We start from the raw sequence: 20,882 nt of genomic DNA, 5'->3' as shown, positions 1-20,882 counted from the left end.
ACTGGTGCCAGTCTCTGAAACTGGTTCCAGCCTCTCAAACTGGTTCCAGTCTCTCAAACTGGTTCCAGTCTCTCAAACTGGTTCCAGTCTCTCAAACTGGGTCCAGCCTCTGAAACTTATTCCTGCCTCTGGAACTGGTTCCAGTCTCTGAAACTGGTTCCAGTCTCTGAAACTGGTTCCGGTCTCCTAAACTGGTTCCGGTCTCTCAAACTGGTTCCTGCCTCTGAAACTGATTCCTGCCTCTGAAACTGATTCCTGCCTCTGAAACTGATTCCTGCCTCTGAAACTGGTTCCAGTCTCTGAAACTGGTTCCAGTCTCTGAAACTGGTTCCATCCTCTCAAACTGGTTCCAGTCTCTGAAACTGATTCCTGCCTCTGAAACTGGTTCCAGCCTCAAACTGGTTCCAGTCTCTGAAACTGGTTCCACCCTCTCAAACTGGTTCCAGTCTCTGAAACTGATTCCTGCCTCTAAAACTGGTTCCAGCCTCTGAAACTGGTTCCAGTCTCTGAAACTGGTTCCAGTCTCTGAAACTGGTTCCAGCCTCCGAAACTGGTTCCAGCCTCTGAAACTGGTTCCAGTCTCCGAAACTGGTTCCAGTCTCTCAAACTGGTTCCAGTCTCTGAAGCTGGTTCCAGTCTCTGAAGCTGGTTCCAGTCTCCTAAACTGGTTCCAGTCTCTGAAACTGGTTCCAGCCTCTGAAACTGGTTCCAGCCTCTCAAACTGGTTCCAGTCTCTGAAACTGGTTCCAGTCTCTGAAACTGGTTCCTGCCTCTGAAACTGGTTCCAGTCTCCTAAACTGGTTCCAGTCTCCGAAACTGGTTCCAGACTCCGAAACTGGTTCCAGTCTCTGAAACTGGTTCCAGTCTCTGAAACTGGTTCCAGTCCCTGAAACTGGTTCCAGCCTCTCAAACTGGTTCCAGCCTCTCAAACTGGTTCCAGCCTCTCAAACTGGTTCCAGTCTCTCAAACTGGTTCCAGTCTCTCAAACTGGTTCCAGTCTCTCAAACTGGTTCCAGTCTCTGAAGCTGGTTCCAGTCTCCTAAACTGGTTCCAGTCTCCTAAATTGGTGCCAGTCTCCGAAACTGGTTCCAGCCTCTCAAACTGGTTCCAGCCTCTCAAACTGGTTCCAGCCTCTCAAACTGATTCCAGTCTCTCAAACTGATTCCTGCCTCTGAAACTGGTTCCAGCCGCTGGAACTGGTTCCAGTCTCCTAAACTGGTTCCAGTCTCTGAAACTGGATCCAGTCTCTCAAACTGGTTCCAGTCTCTCAAACTGGTTCCAGTCTCTCAAACTGGTTCCAGTCTCTCAAACTGGTTCCAGTCTCTGAAGCTGGTTCCAGTCTCCTAAACTGGTTCCAGTCTCTGAAACTGGTGCCAGTCTCTGAAACTGGTGCCAGTCTCTGAAACTGGTGCCAGTCTCTGAAACTGGTTCCAGCCTCTCAAACTGGTTCCAGCCTCTCAAACTGGTTCCAGTCTCTGAAACTGGTTCCAGTCTCTGAAACTGGTTCCAGTCTCTGAAACTGGTTCCGGTCTCCTAAACTGGTTCCGGTCTCTCAAACTGGTTCCTGCCTCTGAAACTGATTCCTGCCTCTGAAACTGATTCCTGCCTCTGAAACTGATTCCTGCCTCTGAAACTGGTTCCAGTCTCTGAAACTGGTTCCAGTCTCTGAAACTGGTTCCATCCTCTCAAACTGGTTCCAGTCTCTGAAACTGATTCCTGCCTCTGAAACTGGTTCCAGCCTCAAACTGGTTCCAGTCTCTGAAACTGGTTCCACCCTCTCAAACTGGTTCCAGTCTCTGAAACTGATTCCTGCCTCTAAAACTGGTTCCAGCCTCTGAAACTGGTTCCAGTCTCTGAAACTGGTTCCAGTCTCTGAAACTGGTTCCAGTCTCTGAAACTGGTTCCAGTCTCTGAAACTGGTTCCAGCCTCCGAAACTGGTTCCAGCCTCTGAAACTGGTTCCAGTCTCCGAAACTGGTTCCAGTCTCTCAAACTGGTTCCAGTCTCTGAAGCTGGTTCCAGTCTCTGAAGCTGGTTCCAGTCTCCTAAACTGGTTCCAGTCTCTGAAACTGGTTCCAGCCTCTGAAACTGGTTCCAGCCTCTCAAACTGGTTCCAGTCTCTGAAACTGGTTCCAGTCTCTGAAACTGGTTCCTGCCTCTGAAACTGGTTCCAGTCTCCTAAACTGGTTCCAGTCTCCGAAACTGGTTCCAGACTCCGAAACTGGTTCCAGTCTCTGAAACTGGTTCCAGTCTCTGAAACTGGTTCCAGTCCCTGAAACTGGTTCCAGTCCCTGAAACTGGTTCCAGCCTCTCAAACTGGTTCCAGCCTCTCAAACTGGTTCCAGCCTCTCAAACTGGTTCCAGTCTCTCAAACTGGTTCCAGTCTCTCAAACTGGTTCCAGTCTCTGAAGCTGGTTCCAGTCTCCTAAACTGGTTCCAGTCTCCTAAATTGGTGCCAGTCTCCGAAACTGGTTCCAGCCTCTCAAACTGGTTCCAGCCTCTCAAACTGGTTCCAGCCTCTCAAACTGATTCCAGTCTCTCAAACTGATTCCTGCCTCTGAAACTGGTTCCAGCCGCTGGAACTGGTTCCAGTCTCCTAAACTGGTTCCAGTCTCTGAAACTGGATCCAGTCTCTCAAACTGGTTCCAGTCTCTCAAACTGGTTCCAGTCTCTCAAACTGGTTCCAGTCTCTGAAGCTGGTTCCAGTCTCCTAAACTGGTTCCAGTCTCTGAAACTGGTGCCAGTCTCTGAAACTGGTGCCAGTCTCTGAAACTGGTGCCAGTCTCTGAAACTGGTTCCAGCCTCTCAAACTGGTTCCAGCCTCTCAAACTGGTTCCAGTCTCTCAAACTGGTTCCAGTCTCTCAAACTGGTTCCAGTCTCTCAAACTGGTTCCAGTCTCTGAAACTGGTTCCTGCCTCTGAAACTGGTTCCAGTCTCTCAAACTGGTTCCAGTCTCTGAAGCTGGTTCCAGTCTCCTAAACTGGTTCCAGTCTCCTAAATTGGTGCCAGTCTCCGAAACTGGTTCCAGCCTCTCAAACTGGTTCCAGCCTCTCAAACTGATTCCAGCCTCTGAAACTGGTTCCAGCCTCTGGAACTGGTTCCAGTCTCCTAAACTGGTTCCAGTCTCTGAAACTGGATCCAGTCTCTCAAACTGGATCCAGTCTCTCAAACTGGTTCCAGTCTCTCAAACTGGTTCCAGTCTCTCAAACTGGTTCCAGTCTCTGAAGCTGGTTCCAGTCTCCTAAACTGGTTCCAGTCTCCTAAACTGGTGCCAGTCTCTGAAACTGGTTCCAGCCTCTCAAACTGGTTCCAGCCTCTCAAACTGGTTCCAGCCTCTCAAACTGGTTCCAGTCTCTCAAACTGGTTCCAGTCTCTGAAACTGATTCCTGCCTCTGAAACTGGTTCCAGTCTCCTAAGCTGGTTCCAGTCTCTCAAACTGGTTCCAGTCTCTCGAACTGGTTCCAGCCTCCCGAACTGATTCCAGTCGCTGAAACTGGTTCCAGTCTCCGAAACTGGTTCCAGTCTCCGAAACTGGTTCCAGTCTCCGAAACTGGTTCCAGTCTCCGAAACTGGTTCCAGTCTCCGAAACTGGTTCCAGTCTCCGAAACTGGTTCCAGCCTCCTGAACTGGTTCCAGTCTCCTGAACTGGTTCCAGTCTCCTGAACTGGTTCCAGTCTCTGAAACTGGTTCCAGTCTCTGAAACTGGTTCCAGTCTCTGAAACTGGTTCCAGTCTCCTGAACTGGTTCCAGTCTCCGAAACTGGTTCCAGTCTCCGAAACTGGTTCCAGTCTCCGAAACTGGTTCCAGTCTCCGAAACTGGTTCCAGTCTCCGAAACTGGATCCAGTCTCCTGAACTGGATCCAGTCTCTCAAACTGGTTCCAGTCTCTCAAACTGGTTCCAGTCTCTGAAACTGGTTCCAGTCTCTGAAGCTGGTTCCAGTCTCCTAAACTGGTTCCAGTCTCTGAAACTGGTTCCAGTCTCTGAAACTGGTTCCAGCCTCTCAAACTGGTTCCAGCCTCTCAAACTGGTTCCAGTCTCCTAAACTGGTTCCAGTCTCCTAAACTGATTCCTGCCTCTGAAACTGATTCCTGCCTCTGGAACTGGTGCCAGTCTCTGAAACTGGTGCCAGTCTCTGAAACTGGTTCCAGCCTCTCAAACTGGTTCCAGCCTCTCAAACTGGTTCCAGTCTCCTGAACTGGTTCCAGTCTCTGAAACTGGTTCCAGTCTCTGAAACTGGTTCCAGTCTCTCAAACTGGTTCCAGTCTCTCAAACTGGTTCCAGTCTCTCAAACTGGTTCCAGTCTCCGAAACTGGTTCCAGTCTCCGAAACTGGTTCCAGTCTCCGAAACTGGTTCCAGTCTCTGAAACTGGATCCAGTCTCCTGAACTGGATCCAGTCTCTCAAACTGGTTCCAGTCTCTCAAACTGGTTCCAGCCTCTCAAACTGGTTCCAGCCTCTCAAACTGGTTCCAGCCTCTCAAACTGGTTCCAGCCTCTCAAACTGGTTCCAGTCTCCTAAACTGGTTCCAGTCTCCTAAACTGGTTCCAGTCTCCTAAACTGATTCCTGCCGCTGAAACTGATTCCTGCCTCTGGAACTGGTGCCAGTCTCTGAAACTGGTGCCAGTCTCTGAAACTGGTTCCAGCCTCTCAAACTGGTTCCAGCCTCTCAAACTGGTTCCAGCCTCTCAAACTGGTTCCAGCCTTTTAAACTGGTTCCAGTCTCTCAAACTGGTTCCAGTCTCTGAAACTGATTCCTGCCTCTGAAACTGGTTCCACTCTCCGAAACTGGTTCCACTCTCCGAAACTGGTTCCACTCTCCGAAACTGGTTCCAGTCGCCGAAACTGGTTCCAGTCGCCGAAACTGGTTCCAGTCTCCGAAACTGGTTCCACTCTCCGAAACTGGTTCCACTCTCCGAAACTGGTTCCACTCTCCGAAACTGGTTCCAGTCGCCGAAACTGGTTCCAGTCGCCGAAACTGGTTCCAGTCGCCGAAACTGGTTCCAGTCTCCGAAACTGGTTCCAGTCTCCGAAACTGGTTCCAGCCTCCGAAACTGGTTCCAGTCTCCGAAACTGGTTCCAGTCTCCGAAACTGGTTCCAGTCTCCGGAACTGGTTCCAGCCTCCGAAACTGGCTCCAGCCTCCGAAACTGGCTCCAGCCTCCGAAACTGGCTCCAGTCTCCGAAACTGGCTCCAGTCTCCGAAACTGGCTCCAGTCTCCGAAACGGGTTCCAGTCTCTCAAACGGGTTCCAGTCTCTCAAACTGGTTCCAGTCTCTGAAACTGGATCCAGTCTCCTAAACTGGATCCAGTCTCCTAAACTGGATCCAGTCTCCTAAACTGGTTCCAGTCTCCTAAACTGGTTCCAGTCTCCGAAACTGGTTCCAGTCTCCGAAACTGGTTCCAGTCTCCGAAACTGGTTCCAGTCTCCGAAACTGGTTCCAGTCTCCGAAACTGGTTCCAGACTCCGAAACTGGTTCCAGACTCCGAAACTGGTTCCAGTCTCCGAAACTGGTTCCAGTCTCTGAAACTGGTTCCAGTCTCTGAAACTGGTTCCAGTCTCTGAAACTGGTTCCAGTCTCTGAAACTGGATCCAGTCTCCTGAACTGGTTCCAGTCTCTCAAACTGGTTCCAGTCTCTGAAACTGGTTCCAGTCTCTGAAACTGGTTCCAGTCTCCTAAACTGGTTCCAGTCTCTGAAACTGGTTCCAGCCTCTCAAACTGGTTCCAGCCTCTCAAACTGGTTCCAGCCTCTCAAACTGGTTCCAGTCTCCGAAACTGGTTCCAGTCTCCGAAACTGGTTCCAGTCTCCGAAACTGGTTCCAGTCTCCGAAACTGGTTCCAGTCTCCGAAACTGGTTCCAGTCTCCGAAACTGGTTCCAGTCTCTGAAACTGGATCCAGTCTCCTGAACTGGATCCAGTCTCTCAAACTGGTTCCAGTCTCTGAAACTGGTTCCAGTCTCTGAAACTGGTTCCAGTCTCTGAAGCTGGTTCCAGTCTCCTAAACTGGTTCCAGTCTCTGAAACTGGTTCCAGTCTCTGAAACTGGTTCCAGTCTCTCAAACTGGTTCCAGTCTCTGAAACTGGTTCCAGTCTCTGAAACTGGTTCCAGTCTCTGAAGCTGGTTCCAGTCTCCTAAACTGGTTCCAGTCTCTGAAACTGGTTCCAGTCTCTGAAACTGGTTCCAGCCTCTCAAACTGGTTCCAGCCTCTCAAACTGGTTCCAGCCTCTCAAACTGGTTCCAGCCTCTCAAACTGGTTCCAGTCTCCTAAACTGGTTCCAGTCTCCTAAACTGGTTCCAGTCTCTGAAACTGATTCCTGCCTCTGGAACTGGTTCCAGTCTCTGAAACTGATTCCTGCCTCTGGAACTGGTTCCAGCCTCTGAAACTGGTTCCAGTCTCTGAAACTGGATCCAGTCTCCTGAACTGGATCCAGTCTCTCAAACTGGTTCCAGTCTCTGAAACTGGTTCCAGTCTCTGAAACTGGTTCCAGTCTCTCAAACTGGTTCCAGTCTCTCAAACTGGTTCCAGTCTCTCAAACTGGTTCCAGTCTCTGAAACTGGTTCCAGTCTCTGAAACTGGTTCCAGTCTCTGAAACTGGTTCCAGCCTCTCAAACTGGTTCCAGCCTCTCAAACTGGTTCCAGCCTCTCAAACTGGTTCCAGTCTCCTAAACTGGTTCCAGTCTCTGAAACTGGTTCCAGTCTCTGAAACTGGTTCCAGTCTCTGAAACTGGTGCCAGTCTCTGAAACTGGTTCCAGCCTCTCAAACTGGTTCCAGCCTCTCAAACTGGTTCCAGCCTCTCAAACTGATTCCTGCCTCTGAAACTGGTTCCAGTCTCTGAAGCTGGTTCCAGTCTCTGAAGCTGGTTCCAGTCTCTGAAACTGGTTCCAGTCTCTGAAACTGGTTCCAGTCTCTGAAACTGGTTCCAGTCTCTCAAACTGGTTCCAGTCTCTCAAACTGGTTCCAGTCTCTCAAACTGGTTCCAGTCTCCTAAACTGGTTCCAGTCTCTGAAACTGATTCCAGCCTCTGGAACTGGTTCCAGCCTCTGGAACTGGTTCCAGCCTCTGGAACTGGTTCCAGTCTCTGAAACTGGTTCCAGTCTCTGAAACTGGATCCAGTCTCTGAAACTGGATCCAGTCTCCTGAACTGGTTCCAGTCTCTCAAACTGGTTCCAGTCTCTCAAACTGGTTCCAGTCTCTCAAACTGGTTCCAGTCTCTGAAGCTGGTTCCAGTCTCTGAAACTGGTGCCAGTCTCTGAAACTGGTGCCAGTCTCTGAAACTGGTGCCAGTCTCTGAAACTGGTTCCAGCCTCTCAAACTGGTTCCAGCCTCTCAAACTGGTTCCAGCCTCCTAAACTGGTTCCAGTCTCCTAAACTGATTCCTGCCTCTGAAACTGATTCCTGCCTCTGGAACTGGTGCCAGTCTCTGGAACTGGTGCCAGTCTCTGAAACTGGTGCCAGTCTCTGAAACTGGTGCCAGTCTCTGGAACTGGTGCCAGTCTCTGAAACTGGTGCCAGTCTCTGAAACTGGTGCCAGTCTCTGAAACTGGTTCCAGCCTCTCAAACTGGTTCCAGTCTCTGAAACTGGTTCCAGCCTCTCAAACTGGTTCCAGTCTCCTGAACTGGTTCCAGTCTCTGAAACTGGTTCCAGTCTCTGAAACTGGTTCCAGTCTCTCAAACTGGTTCCAGTCTCTCAAACTGGTTCCAGTCTCTCAAACTGGTTCCAGTCTCTCAAACTGGTTCCAGTCTGTCAAACTGGTTCCAGTCTCCGAAACTGGATCCAGTCTCCTGAACTGGATCCAGTCTCTCAAACTGGTTCCAGTCTCTCAAACTGGTTCCAGTCTCTCAAACTGGTTCCAGTCTCTCAAACTGGTTCCAGTCTCTCAAACTGGTTCCAGTCTCTGAAGCTGGTTCCAGTCTCCTAAACTGGTTCCAGTCTCTGAAACTGGTTCCAGTCTCTGAAACTGGTTCCAGCTTCTCAAACTGGTTCCAGCCTCTCAAACTGGTTCCAGTCTCCTAAACTGATTCCAGTCTCCTAAACTGATTCCTGCCTCTGAAACTGATTCCTGCCTCTGGAACTGGTGCCAGTCTCTGAAACTGGTGCCAGCCTCTCAAACTGGTTCCAGCCTCTCAAACTGGTTCCAGCCTCTCAAACTGGTTCCAGCCTCTCAAACTGGTTCCAGTCTCCGAAACTGATTCCAGTCTCCGAAACTGGTTCCAGTCTCCGAAACTGGTTCCAGTCGCCGAAACTGGTTCCAGTCGCCGAAACTGGTTCCAGTCGCCGAAACTGGTTCCAGTCGCCGAAACTGGTTCCAGTCTCCGAAACTGGTTCCAGTCTCCGAAACTGGTTCCAGCCTCCGAAACTGGTTCCAGCCTCCGAAACTGGTTCCAGCCTCCGAAACTGGTTCCAGTCTCCGAAACTGGTTCCAGTCTCCGGAACTGGTTCCAGCCTCCGAAACTGGTTCCAGCCTCCGAAACTGGCTCCAGCCTCTGAAACTGGCTCCAGCCTCTGAAACTGGCTCCAGCCTCTGAAACTGGCTCCAGCCTCCGAAACTGGCTCCAGTCTCCGAAACTGGTTCCAGTCTCCGAAACTGGCTCCAGTCTCCGAAACGGGTTCCAGTCTCTGAAACTGGTTCCTGCCTCTGAAACTGGATCCAGTCTCCGAAACTGGTTCCAGTCTCCGAAACTGGTTCCAGTCTCCGAAACTGGTTCCAGTCTCTGAAACTGGATCCAGTCTCCTGAACTGGATCCAGTCTCTCAAACTGGTTCCAGTCTCTGAAACTGGTTCCAGTCTCTGAAACTGGTTCCAGTCTCTCAAACTGGTTCCAGTCTCTCAAACTGGTTCCAGTCTCTCAAACTGGTTCCAGTCTCTGAAACTGGTTCCAGTCTCTGAAACTGGTTCCAGTCTCTGAAACTGGTTCCAGTCTCTGAAACTGGTTCCAGCCTCTCAAACTGGTTCCAGCCTCTCAAACTGGTTCCAGCCTCTCAAACTGGTTCCAGTCTCCTAAACTGGTTCCAGTCTCTGAAACTGGTTCCAGTCTCTGAAACTGGTTCCAGTCTCTGAAACTGGTGCCAGTCTCTGAAACTGGTTCCAGCCTCTCAAACTGGTTCCAGCCTCTCAAACTGGTTCCAGCCTCTCAAACTGATTCCTGCCTCTGAAACTGGTTCCAGTCTCTCAAACTGGTTCCAGTCTCCGAAACTGGTTCCAGTCTCCGAAACTGGTTCCAGCCTCCGAAACTGGTTCCAGCCTCCGAAACTGGTTCCAGCCTCCGAAACTGGTTCCAGCCTCCGAAACTGGTTCCAGTCTCCGAAACTGGTTCCAGTCTCCGAAACTGGTTCCAGTCTCCGGAACTGGTTCCAGTCTCCTGAACTGGTTCCAGTCTCCTGAACTGGTTCCAGTCTCCCAAACGGGTTCCAGTCTCTCAAACTGGTTCCAGTCTCTGAAGCTGGTTCCAGTCTCCTAAACTGGTTCCAGTCTCTGAAACTGGTTCCAGTCTCTGAAACTGGTTCCAGCCTCTCAAACTGGTTCCAGCCTCTCAAACTGGTTCCAGCCTCTCAAACTGGTTCCAGCCTCTGAAACTGGTTCCAGTCGCCGAAACTGGTTCCAGCCTCCGAAACTGGCTCCAGTCTCCGAAACTGGCTCCAGTCTCCGAAACTGGCTCCAGTCTCCGAAACTGGCTCCAGTCTCCGAAACTGGCTCCAGTCTCCGAAACTGGTTCCAGTCTCCCAAACGGGTTCCAGTCTCTCAAACTGGTTCCAGTCTCTGAAGCTGGTTCCAGTCTCCTAAACTGGTTCCAGTCTCTGAAACTGGTTCCAGTCTCTGAAACTGGTTCCAGCCTCTCAAACTGGTTCCAGCCTCTCAAACTGGTTCCAGCCTCTCAAACTGGTTCCAGTCTCCTAAACTGGTTCCAGTCTCCTAAACTGGTTCCAGTCTCTGAAACTGGTTCCAGTCTCTGAAACAGGTGCCAGTCTCTGAAACTGGTGCCAGTCTCTGAAACTGGTTCCAGCCTCTCAAACTGGTTCCAGGCTCTCAAACTGGTTCCAGCCTCTCAAACTGATTCCTGCCTCTGAAACTGGTTCCAGTCTCCTAAACTGGTTCCAGTCTCTCAAACTGGTTCCAGTCTCCGAAACTGGTTCCAGTCTCTCAAACTGGTTCCAGTCTCCGAAACTGGTTCCAGCCTCCGAAACTGGTTCCAGCCTCCGAAACTGGTTCCAGCCTCCGAAACTGGTTCCAGTCTCCGAAACTGGTTCCAGTCTCCGAAACTGGTTCCAGTCTCCGAAACTGGTTCCAGTCTCCGAAACTGGTTCCAGTCTCCTGAACTGGTTCCAGTCTCCTGAACTGGTTCCAGCCTCTGAAACTGGTTCCAGCCTCTGAAACTGGTTCCAGCCTCTGAAACTGGTTCCAGCCTCTGAAACTGGTTCCAGCCTCCGAAACTGGTTCCAGTCTCCGAAACTGGTTCCAGTCTCCGAAACTGGCTCCAGTCTCCGAAACTGGCTCCAGTCTCCGAAACTGGCTCCAGTCTCTCAAACTGGTTCCAGTCTCCCAAACGGGTTCCAGTCTCTCAAACGGGTTCCAGTCTCCGAAACTGGTTCCAGCCTCCGAAACTGGTTCCAGCCTCCGAAACTGGTTCCAGTCTCCGAAACTGGTTCCAGTCTCCGAAACTGGTTCCAGTCTCCGAAACTGGTTCCAGTCTCCGAAACTGGATCCAGTCTCCTAAACTGGATCCAGTCTCCTAAACTGGATCCAGTCTCCTAAACTGGATCCAGTCTCCGAAACTGGTTCCAGTCTCCGAAACTGGTTCCAGTCTCCGAAACTGGTTCCAGTCTCCGAAACTGGTTCCAGACTCCGAAACTGGTTCCAGACTCCGAAACTGGTTCCAGACTCCGAAACTGGTTCCAGTCTCCGAAACTGGTTCCAGTCTCTGAAACTGGTTCCAGTCTCCTGAACTGGTTCCAGTCTCCGAAACTGGTTCCAGTCTCCGAAACTGGTTCCAGACTCTCAAACTGGTTCCAGTCTCCGAAACTGGTTCCAGTCTCCGAAACTGGTTCCAGTCTCCGAAACTGGTTCCAGTCTCCGAAACTGGTTCCAGTCTCCGAAACTGGATCCAGTCTCCTGAACTGGTTCCAGTCTCTCAAACTGGTTCCAGTCTCTCAAACTGGTTCCAGTCTCTGAAGCTGGTTCCAGTCTCCTAAACTGGTTCCAGTCTCTGAAACTGGTGCCAGTCTCTGAAACTGGTTCCAGCCTCTCAAACTGGTTCCAGCCTCTCAAACTGGTTCCAGCCTCTCAAACTGGTTCCAGCCTCTCAAACTGGTTCCAGTCTCTCAAACTGGTTCCAGTCTCTCAAACTGGTTCCAGTCTCTCAAACTGGTTCCAGTCTCTGAAACTGGTTCCAGTCTCTGAAACTGGTTCCAGTCTCTGAAACTGGTTCCAGCCTCTGAAACTGGTTCCAGCCTCTCAAACTGGTTCCAGCCTCTCAAACTGGTTCCAGTCTCCTAAACTGGTTCCAGTCTCCTAAACTGGTTCCAGTCTCTGAAACTGGTGCCAGTCTCTGAAACTGGTGCCAGTCTCTGAAACTGGTGCCAGTCTCTGAAACTGGTTCCAGCCTCTCAAACTGGTTCCAGCCTCTCAAACTGGTTCCAGCCTCTCAAACTGATTCCTGCCTCTGAAACTGGTTCCAGTCTCCTAAACTGGTTCCAGTCTCTCAAACTGGTTCCAGTCTCCGAAACTGGTTCCAGTCTCCGAAACTGGTTCCAGCCTCCGAAACTGGTTCCAGCCTCCGAAACTGGTTCCGGTCTCCGAAACTGGTTCCAGTCTCCGAAACTGGTTCCAGTCTCCGAAACTGGCTCCAGTCTCCGAAACTGGCTCCAGTCTCCGAAACTGGCTCCAGTCTCCGAAACTGGCTCCAGTCTCCGAAACGGGTTCCAGTTTCTGAAACTGGATCCAGTCTCCTGAACTGGATCCAGTCTCTCAAACTGGTTCCAGTCTCTCAAACTGGTTCCAGTCTCTGAAACTGGTTCCTGCCTCTGAAACTGGATCCAGTCTCCGAAACTGGTTCCAGTCTCCGAAACTGGTTCCAGTCTCCGAAACTGGTTCCAGTCTCCGAAACTGGTTCCAGTCTCCGAAACTGGTTCCAGTCTCTGAAACTGGATCCAGTCTCCTGAACTGGATCCAGTCTCTCAAACTGGTTCCAGTCTCTGAAACTGGTTCCAGTCTCTCAAACTGGTTCCAGTCTCTCAAACTGGTTCCAGTCTCTCAAACTGGTTCCAGTCTCTCAAACTGGTTCCAGTCTCTCAAACTGGTTCCAGTCTCTGAAACTGGTTCCAGTCTCTGAAACTGGTTCCAGTCTCTGAAACTGGTTCCAGCCTCTCAAACTGGTTCCAGTCTCTGAAACTGGTGCCAGTCTCTGAAACTGGTGCCAGTCTCTGAAACTGGTTCCAGCCTCTCAAACTGGTTCCAGCCTCTCAAACTGGTTCCAGCCTCTGAAACTGATTCCTGCCTCTGAAACTGGTTCCAGTCTCTCAAACTGGTTCCAGTCTCCGAAACTGGTTCCAGTCTCCGAAACTGGTTCCAGCCTCCGAAACTGGTTCCAGCCTCCGAAACTGGTTCCAGCCTCCGAAACTGGTTCCAGCCTCCGAAACTGGTTCCAGTCTCCGAAACTGGTTCCAGTCTCCGAAACTGGTTCCAGTCTCCGGAACTGGTTCCAGTCTCCGGAACTGGTTCCAGTCTCCTGAACTGGTTCCAGTCTCCTGAACTGGTTCCAGTCTCCCAAACGGGTTCCAGTCTCTCAAACTGGTTCCAGTCTCTGAAGCTGGTTCCAGTCTCCTAAACTGGTTCCAGTCTCTGAAACTGGTTCCAGCCTCTCAAACTGGTTCCAGCCTCTCAAACTGGTTCCAGCCTCTCAAACTGGTTCCAGCCTCTCAAACTGGTTCCAGCCTCTGAAACTGGTTCCAGTCGCCGAAACTGGTTCCAGCCTCCGAAACTGGCTCCAGTCTCCGAAACTGGCTCCAGTCTCCGAAACTGGCTCCAGTCTCCGAAACTGGCTCCAGTCTCCGAAACTGGCTCCAGTCTCCGAAACTGGCTCCAGTCTCCGAAACTGGTTCCAGTCTCCCAAACGGGTTCCAGTCTCTCAAACTGGTTCCAGTCTCTGAAGCTGGTTCCAGTCTCCTAAACTGGTTCCAGTCTCTGAAACTGGTTCCAGTCTCTGAAACTGGTTCCAGCCTCTCAAACTGGTTCCAGCCTCTCAAACTGGTTCCAGCCTCTCAAACTGGTTCCAGTCTCCTAAACTGGTTCCAGTCTCCTAAACTGGTTCCAGTCTCTGAAACTGGTTCCAGTCTCTGAAACAGGTGCCAGTCTCTGAAACTGGTGCCAGTCTCTGAAACTGGTTCCAGCCTCTCAAACTGGTTCCAGGCTCTCAAACTGGTTCCAGCCTCTCAAACTGATTCCTGCCTCTGAAACTGGTTCCAGTCTCCTAAACTGGTTCCAGTCTCTCAAACTGGTTCCAGTCTCTCAAACTGGTTCCAGTCTCCGAAACTGGTTCCAGTCTCTCAAACTGGTTCCAGTCTCCGAAACTGGTTCCAGCCTCCGAAACTGGTTCCAGCCTCCGAAACTGGTTCCAGCCTCCGAAACTGGTTCCAGTCTCCGAAACTGGTTCCAGTCTCCGAAACTGGTTCCAGTCTCCGGAACTGGTTCCAGTCTCCTGAACTGGTTCCAGTCTCCTGAACTGGTTCCAGTCTCCTGAACTGGTTCCAGCCTCTGAAACTGGTTCCAGCCTCTGAAACTGGTTCCAGTCGCCGAAACTGGTTCCAGCCTCCGAAACTGGTTCCAGTCTCCGAAACTGGCTCCAGTCTCCGAAACTGGCTCCAGTCTCCGAAACTGGCTCCAGTCTCCGAAACTGGCTCCAGTCTCTCAAACTGGTTCCAGTCTCCCAAACGGGTTCCAGTCTCTCAAACGGGTTCCAGTCTCCGAAACTGGTTCCAGCCTCCGAAACTGGTTCCAGCCTCCGAAACTGGTTCCAGTCTCCGAAACTGGTTCCAGTCTCCGAAACTGGTTCCAGTCTCCGAAACTGGATCCAGTCTCCTAAACTGGATCCAGTCTCCTAAACTGGATCCAGTCTCCTAAACTGGATCCAGTCTCCGAAACTGGTTCCAGTCTCCGAAACTGGTTCCAGTCTCCGAAACTGGTTCCAGTCTCCGAAACTGGTTCCAGACTCCGAAACTGGTTCCAGACTCCGAAACTGGTTCCAGACTCCGAAACTGGTTCCAGTCTCCGAAACTGGTTCCAGTCTCTGAAACTGGTTCCAGTCTCCTGAACTGGTTCCAGTCTCCGAAACTGGTTCCAGTCTCCGAAACTGGTTCCAGACTCTCAAACTGGTTCCAGTCTCCGAAACTGGTTCCAGTCTCCGAAACTGGTTCCAGTCTCTGAAACTGGTTCCAGTCTCCGAAACTGGTTCCAGTCTCCGAAACTGGATCCAGTCTCCTGAACTGGTTCCAGTCTCTCAAACTGGTTCCAGTCTCTCAAACTGGTTCCAGTCTCTGAAGCTGGTTCCAGTCTCCTAAACTGGTTCCAGTCTCTGAAACTGGTGCCAGTCTCTGAAACTGGTTCCAGCCTCTCAAACTGGTTCCAGCCTCTCAAACTGGTTCCAGCCTCTCAAACTGGTTCCAGCCTCTCAAACTGGTTCCAGTCTCTCAAACTGGTTCCAGTCTCTGAAACTGGTTCCAGTCTCTGAAACTGGTTCCAGTCTCTGAAACTGGTTCCAGTCTCTGAAACTGGTTCCAGTCTCTGAAACTGGTTCCAGCCTCTGAAACTGGTTCCAGCCTCTCAAACTGGTTCCAGCCTCTCAAACTGGTTCCAGTCTCCTAAACTGGTTCCAGTCTCCTAAACTGGTTCCAGTCTCTGAAACTGGTGCCAGTCTCTGAAACTGGTGCCAGTCTCTGAAACTGGTGCCAGTCTCTGAAACTGGTTCCAGCCTCTCAAACTGGTTCCAGCCTCTCAAACTGGTTCCAGCCTCTCAAACTGATTCCTGCCTCTGAAACTGGTTCCAGTCTCCTAAACTGGTTCCAGTCTCTCAAACTGGTTCCAGTCTCCGAAACTGGTTCCAGTCTCCGAAACTGGTTCCAGCCTCCGAAACTGGTTCCAGCCTCCGAAACTGGTTCCGGTCTCCGAAACTGGTTCCAGTCTCCGAAACTGGTTCCAGTCTCCGAAACTGGTTCCAGTCTCCGGAACTGGTTCCAGTCTCCTGAACTGGTTCCAGTCTCCTGAACTGGTTCCAGCCTCTGAAACTGGTTCCAGTCTCCTGAACTGGTTCCAGCCTCTGAAACTGGTTCCAGTCGCCGAAACTGGTTCCAGCCTCCGAAACTGGTTCCAGTCTCCGAAACTGGCTCCAGTCTCCGAAACTGGCTCCAGTCTCCGAAACTGGTTCCAGTCTCCCAAACGGGTTCCAGTCTCTCAAACTGGTTCCAGTCTCTGAAGCTGGTTCCAGTCTCCTAAACTGGTTCCAGTCTCTCAAACTGGTTCCAGTCTCTGAAACTGGTTCCAGCCTCTCAAACTGGTTCCAGCCTCTCAAACTGGTTCCAGCCTCTGAAACTGGTTCCAGCCTCTGAAACTGGTTCCAGTCGCCGAAACTGGTTCCAGCCTCCGAAACTGGTTCCAGCCTCCGAAACTGGCTCCAGTCTCCGAAACTGGCTCCAGTCTCCGAAACTGGTTCCAGTCTCCGAAACTGGCTCCAGTCTCCCAAACGGGTTCCAGTCTCCCAAACGGGTTCCAGTCTCTCAAACTGGTTCCAGTCTCTGAAGCTGGTTCCAGTCTCCTAAACTGGTTCCAGTCTCTGAAACTGGTTCCAGTCTCTGAAACTGGTTCCAGCCTCTCAAACTGGTTCCAGCCTCTCAAACTGGTTCCAGCCTCTCAAACTGGTTCCAGTCTCCTAAACTGGTTCCAGTCTCCTAAACTGGTTCCAGTCTCCTAAACTGGTTCCAGTCTCCGAAACTGGTGCCAGTCTCTGAAACTGGTGCCAGTCTCTGAAACTGGTTCCAGCCTCTCAAACTGGTTCCAGCCTCTCAAACTGGTTCCAGCCTCTCAAACTGGTTCCAGCCTCTCAAACTGATTCCTGCCTCCGAAACTGGTTCCAGTCTCCTAAACTGGTTCCAGTCTCTCAAACTGGTTCCAGTCTCTCAAACTGGTTCCAGTCTCCGAAACTGGCTCCAGTCTCCGAAACTGGCTCCAGTCTCCGAAACTGGCTCCAGTCTCCGAAACTGGCTCCAGTCTCCGAAACTGGTTCCAGTCTCCCAAACGGGTTCCAGTCTCTCAAACTGGTTCCAGTCTCTGAAGCTGGTTCCAGTCTCCTAAACTGGTTCCAGTCTCTCAAACTGGTTCCAGTCTCTGAAACTGGTTCCAGCCTCTCAAACTGGTTCCAGCCTCTCAAACTGGTTCCAGCCTCTGAAACTGGTTCCAGCCTCTGAAACTGGTTCCAGTCGCCGAAACTGGTTCCAGCCTCCGAAACTGGCTCCAGTCTCCGAAACTTGCTCCAGTCTCCGAAACTGGCTCCAGTCTCCGAAACTGGCTCCAGTCTCCGAAACTGGCTCCAGTCTCCCAAACGGGTTCCAGTCTCCCAAACGGGTTCCAGTCTCTCAAAGTGGTTCCAGTCTCTGAAGCTGGTTCCAGTCTCCTAAACTGGTTCCAGTCTCTGAAACTGGTTCCAGTCTCTGAAACTGGTTCCAGTCTCTGAAACTGGTTCCAGCCTCTCAAACTGGTTCCAGCCTCTCAAACTGGTTCCAGCCTCTCAAACTGGTTCCAGTCTCCTAAACTGGTTCCAGTCTCCTAAACTGGTTCCAGTCTCCTAAACTGGTTCCAGTCTCTGAAACTGGTTCCAGTCTCTGAAACTGGTGCCAGTCTCTGAAACTGGTTCCAGCCTCTCAAACTGGTTCCAGCCTCTCAAACTGGTTCCAGCCTCTCAAACTGATTCCTGCCTCCGAAACTGGTTCCAGTCTCCTAAACTGGTTCCAGTCTCTCAAACTGGTTCCAGTCTCTCAAACTGGTTCCAGTCTCCGAAACTGGTTCCAGTCTCCGAAACTGGTTCCAGCCTCTCAAACTGGTTCCAGTCTCCCAAACGGGTTCCAGTCTCCCAAACGGGTTCCAGTCTCTCAAACTGGTTCCAGTCTCCTAAACTGGTTCCAGTCTCTGAAACTGGTTCCAGTCTCTGAAACTGGTTCCAGCCTCTCAAACTGGTTCCAGCCTCTCAAACTGGTTCCAGCCTCTCAAACTGGTTCCAGTCTCCTAAACTGGTTCCAGTCTCCTAAACTGGTTCCAGTCTCCTAAACTGGTTCCAGTCTCTGAAACTGGTTCCAGTCTCTGAAACTGGTGCCAGTCTCTGAAACTGGTTCCAGCCTCTCAAACTGGTTCCAGCCTCTCAAACTGGTTCCAGCCTCTCAAACTGATTCCTGCCTCCGAAACTGGTTCCAGTCTCCTAAACTGGTTCCAGTCTCTCAAACTGGTTCCAGTCTCTCAAACTGGTTCCAGTCTCTCAAACTGGTTCCAGTCTCTCAAACTGGTTCCAGTCTCCGAAACTGGCTCCAGTCTCCGAAACTGGCTCCAGTCTCCGAAACTGGCTCCAGTCTCCGAAACTGGTTCCAGTCTCCCAAACGGGTTCCAGTCTCTCAAACTGGTTCCAGTCTCTGAAGCTGGTTCCAGTCTCCTAAACTGGTTCCAGTCTCTGAAACTGGTTCCAGTCTCTGAAACTGGTTCCAGCCTCTCAAACTGGTTCCAGCCTCTCAAACTGGTTCCAGCCTCTGAAACTGGTTCCAGCCTCTGAAACTGGTTCCAGTCGCCGAAACTGGTTCCAGCCTCCGAAACTGGCTCCAGTCTCCGAAACTGGCTCCAGTCTCCGAAACTGGCTCCAGTCTCCGAAACTGGCTCCAGTCTCCGAAACTGGCTCCAGTCTCCCAAACGGGTTCCAGTCTCCCAAACGGGTTCCAGTCTCTCAAACTGGTTCCAGTCTCTGAAGCTGGTTCCAGTCTCCTAAACTGGTTCCAGTCTCTGAAACTGGTTCCAGCCTCTCAAACTGGTTCCAGCCTCTCAAACTGGTTCCAGCCTCTCAAACTGGTTCCAGCCTCTCAAACTGGTTCCAGCCTCTCAAACTGGTTCCAGTCTCCTAAACTGGTTCCAGTCTCCTAAACTGGTTCCAGTCTCCTAAACTGGTTCCAGTCTCTGAAACTGGTTCCAGTCTCTGAAACTGGTGCCAATCTCTGAAACTGGTTCCAGCCTCTCAAACTGGTTCCAGCCTCTCAAACTGGTTCCAGCCTCTCAAACTGATTCCTGCCTCCGAAACTGGTTCCAGTCTCCTAAACTGGTTCCAGTCTCTCAAACTGGTTCCAGTCTCTCAAACTGGTTCCAGTCTCCGAAACTGGTTCCAGTCTCCGAAACTGGTTCCAGCCTCCGAAACTGGTTCCAGTCTCCGAAACTGGTTCCAGTCTCCGAAACTGGTTCCAGTCTCCGGAACTGGTTCCAGTCTCCTGAACTGGTTCCAGTCTCCTGAACTGGTTCCAGTCTCCTGAACTGGTTCCAGCCTCTGAAACTGGTTCCAGCCTCTGAAACTGGTTCCAGTCGCCGAAACTGGTTCCAGCCTCCGAAACTGGCTCCAGTCTCCGAAACTGGCTCCAGTCTCCGAAACTGGCTCCAGTCTCCGAAACTGGCTCCAGTCTCCGAAACTGGCTCCAGTCTCCCAAACGGGTTCCAGTCTCCCAAACGGGTTCCAGTCTCTCAAACGGGTTCCAGTCTCTCAAACGGGTTCCAGTCTCTCAAACGGGTTCCAGTCTCCGAAACGGGTTCCAGTCTCCGAAACTGGTTCCAGTCTCCGAAACTGGTTCCAGCCTCCGAAACTGGTTCCAGCCTCCGAAACTGGTTCCAGTCTCCGAAACTGGTTCCAGTCTCCGAAACTGGTTCCAGTCTCCGAAACTGGATCCAGTCTCCTAAACTGGATCCAGTCTCCTAAACTGGATCCAGTCTCCGAAACTGGTTCCAGTCTCCGAAACTGGTTCCAGTCTCCGAAACTGGTTCCAGACTCCGAAACTGGTTCCAGACTCCGAAACTGGTTCCAGACTCCGAAACTGGTTCCAGTCTCCGAAACTGGTTCCAGTCTCTGAAACTGCTTCCAGTCTCCTGAACTGGTTCCAGTCTCCGAAACTGGTTCCAGTCTCCGAAACTGGTTCCAGACTCTCAAACTGGTTCCAGTCTCCGAAACTGGTTCCAGTCTCCGAAACTGGTTCCAGTCTCTGAAACTGGTTCCAGTCTCCTGAACTGGTTCCAGTCTCCGAAACTGGATCCAGTCTCCTGAACTGGTTCCAGTCTCTCAAACTGGTTCCAGTCTCTCAAACTGGTTCCAGTCTCTCAAACTGGTTCCAGTCTCTGAAGCTGGTTCCAGTCTCCTAAACTGGTTCCAGTCTCTGAAACTGGTGCCAGTCTCTGAAACTGGTTCCAGTCTCTCAAACTGGTTCCAGCCTCTCAAACTGGTTCCAGCCTCTCAAACTGGTTCCAGCCTCTCAAACTGGTTCCAGCCTCTCAAACTGGTTCCAGTCTCTCAAACTGGTTCCAGTCTCTGAAACTGATTCCTGCCTCTGGAACTGGTTCCAGCCTCTCAAACTGGTTCCAGTGGAAAACGGATCGGACTTGCAGGGATTCTTACAGAACCGGATCAGGTCCTGGAACATGGCCCTCTGGCTCAGGTCTCGGTTCTTCAGCTGTTGGACGATGTGTCCCCTCCATGTGTCCGCGGTCCCGCCGCCTCCCACAGCCCGGTTTCTCGGCTCCGGCAGCTCGCGTGGATCCATGCCGACAGTGCGGGCAGCAGACGCTCACACAGCGGCCTGTTACCGGCACCGAGTCCCGGTCCGTCCAGCCGCCATGTTGTCTCTTCTCTCGGAGTTTTGTTTATGAACTTTTCCTGCTTTCATGTGGAGGCGGAGCCAGCGGGGCTCACAGCCAATCAGAGGCCGCCCTGCGGACTTCCTCCAAATCCAAGGAAAAGTCAGGCTGTCAGTTCGTTAGTGCATAGTGCGCACTACGGCGGGTAAGTACTGTCCCAAATGGAACATGGACGTAGAGCACTAACCGGTGGTGATGAACTCGCATTTGTCCACAATTATTCTGCCGCCAAAAGTAAAACAAAGCGCTAAATTAGGAGAATGAATTTGCTTCTCATGAAACTCCATCGTATTAAAGGTGACGAAGGATCCTCCTCTGATTGGCTGAACATGAGTTGGTACGTATATTTATTTATTTCTAACGCGTATGACCCGCCTGCATACGTACCCAGAGTGCGGACCTGTTGCCAGTCCCGCTTCATTATTGGCTCATCGTTTCAGAGACGGTTCGTCCCACTAAATTCTTTTTAGGAAGTTGTAATAAAGAAATGAACAAAACCAGCAAACATAACTTTATGTATCATCATATATTATGGCCTACACTAGAGGGATCTATCTCAGTTGTTAACTATATAAAGCAACATCAGACTGTCATGTGTCTCTGCATGTCTCCCACATGCTTATTAGTATAATAAAGTGCAAATCTAAACACTAATAAAACAGCTTTTAAATATGCAAAGATATTGTCAGTATAAAAATGTCCTTTACATGAAACACGTGTTTTAACTGGTGTTTACTCTGATGCTGTGCACATCTGGCAACAGGAAAGTTATTATAAATGATAATGTAGGGAATGTAATGCTGTAAAGAAGATGCTCAGACACAGAGATGCAGCAAAGTTGTTACAGAAACATTTTATTGCATCTCCTCCATCTTCCTCATGACGCTCCTCAGGCAGCCTGTCTGAATCCACCTGCAAGCTCGCTTCACCTGCTGCCTGTCAGAAGCCAGGTGTGTGTGGAGAGGTCTTTCAGGAC

General features: G+C 51.2%; 1 protein-coding gene across 3 annotated transcripts in view; it reads right to left on the bottom strand.

The window, feature by feature from the left end:
* The window catches only part of LOC306760751 (protein Atg16l2-like), a 60,805-nt gene extending 40,910 nt beyond the window's left edge, over positions 1–19,895 (bottom strand). For all 3 annotated transcript variants that reach the window (XM_079246731.1, XM_079246732.1, XM_079246733.1), the window contains exon 1: positions 19,668–19,895. In XM_079246731.1, coding sequence (XP_079102857.1) covers positions 19,668–19,812 — 145 coding nt within the window. In that variant the 5' untranslated portion in view covers positions 19,813–19,895. The remainder of the gene's footprint in view (positions 1–19,667) is intronic.
* Positions 19,896–20,882: the final 987 nt, after the last annotated feature.

The sequence above is a fragment of the Telmatherina bonti genome (assembly GCF_933228915.1).
Source record: "Telmatherina bonti genome assembly, chromosome: 9".
In the NCBI taxonomy this organism is placed as follows: domain Eukaryota; kingdom Metazoa; phylum Chordata; class Actinopteri; order Atheriniformes; family Telmatherinidae; genus Telmatherina; species Telmatherina bonti.
This window is presented reverse-complemented; position numbering and strand designations above follow the sequence as displayed.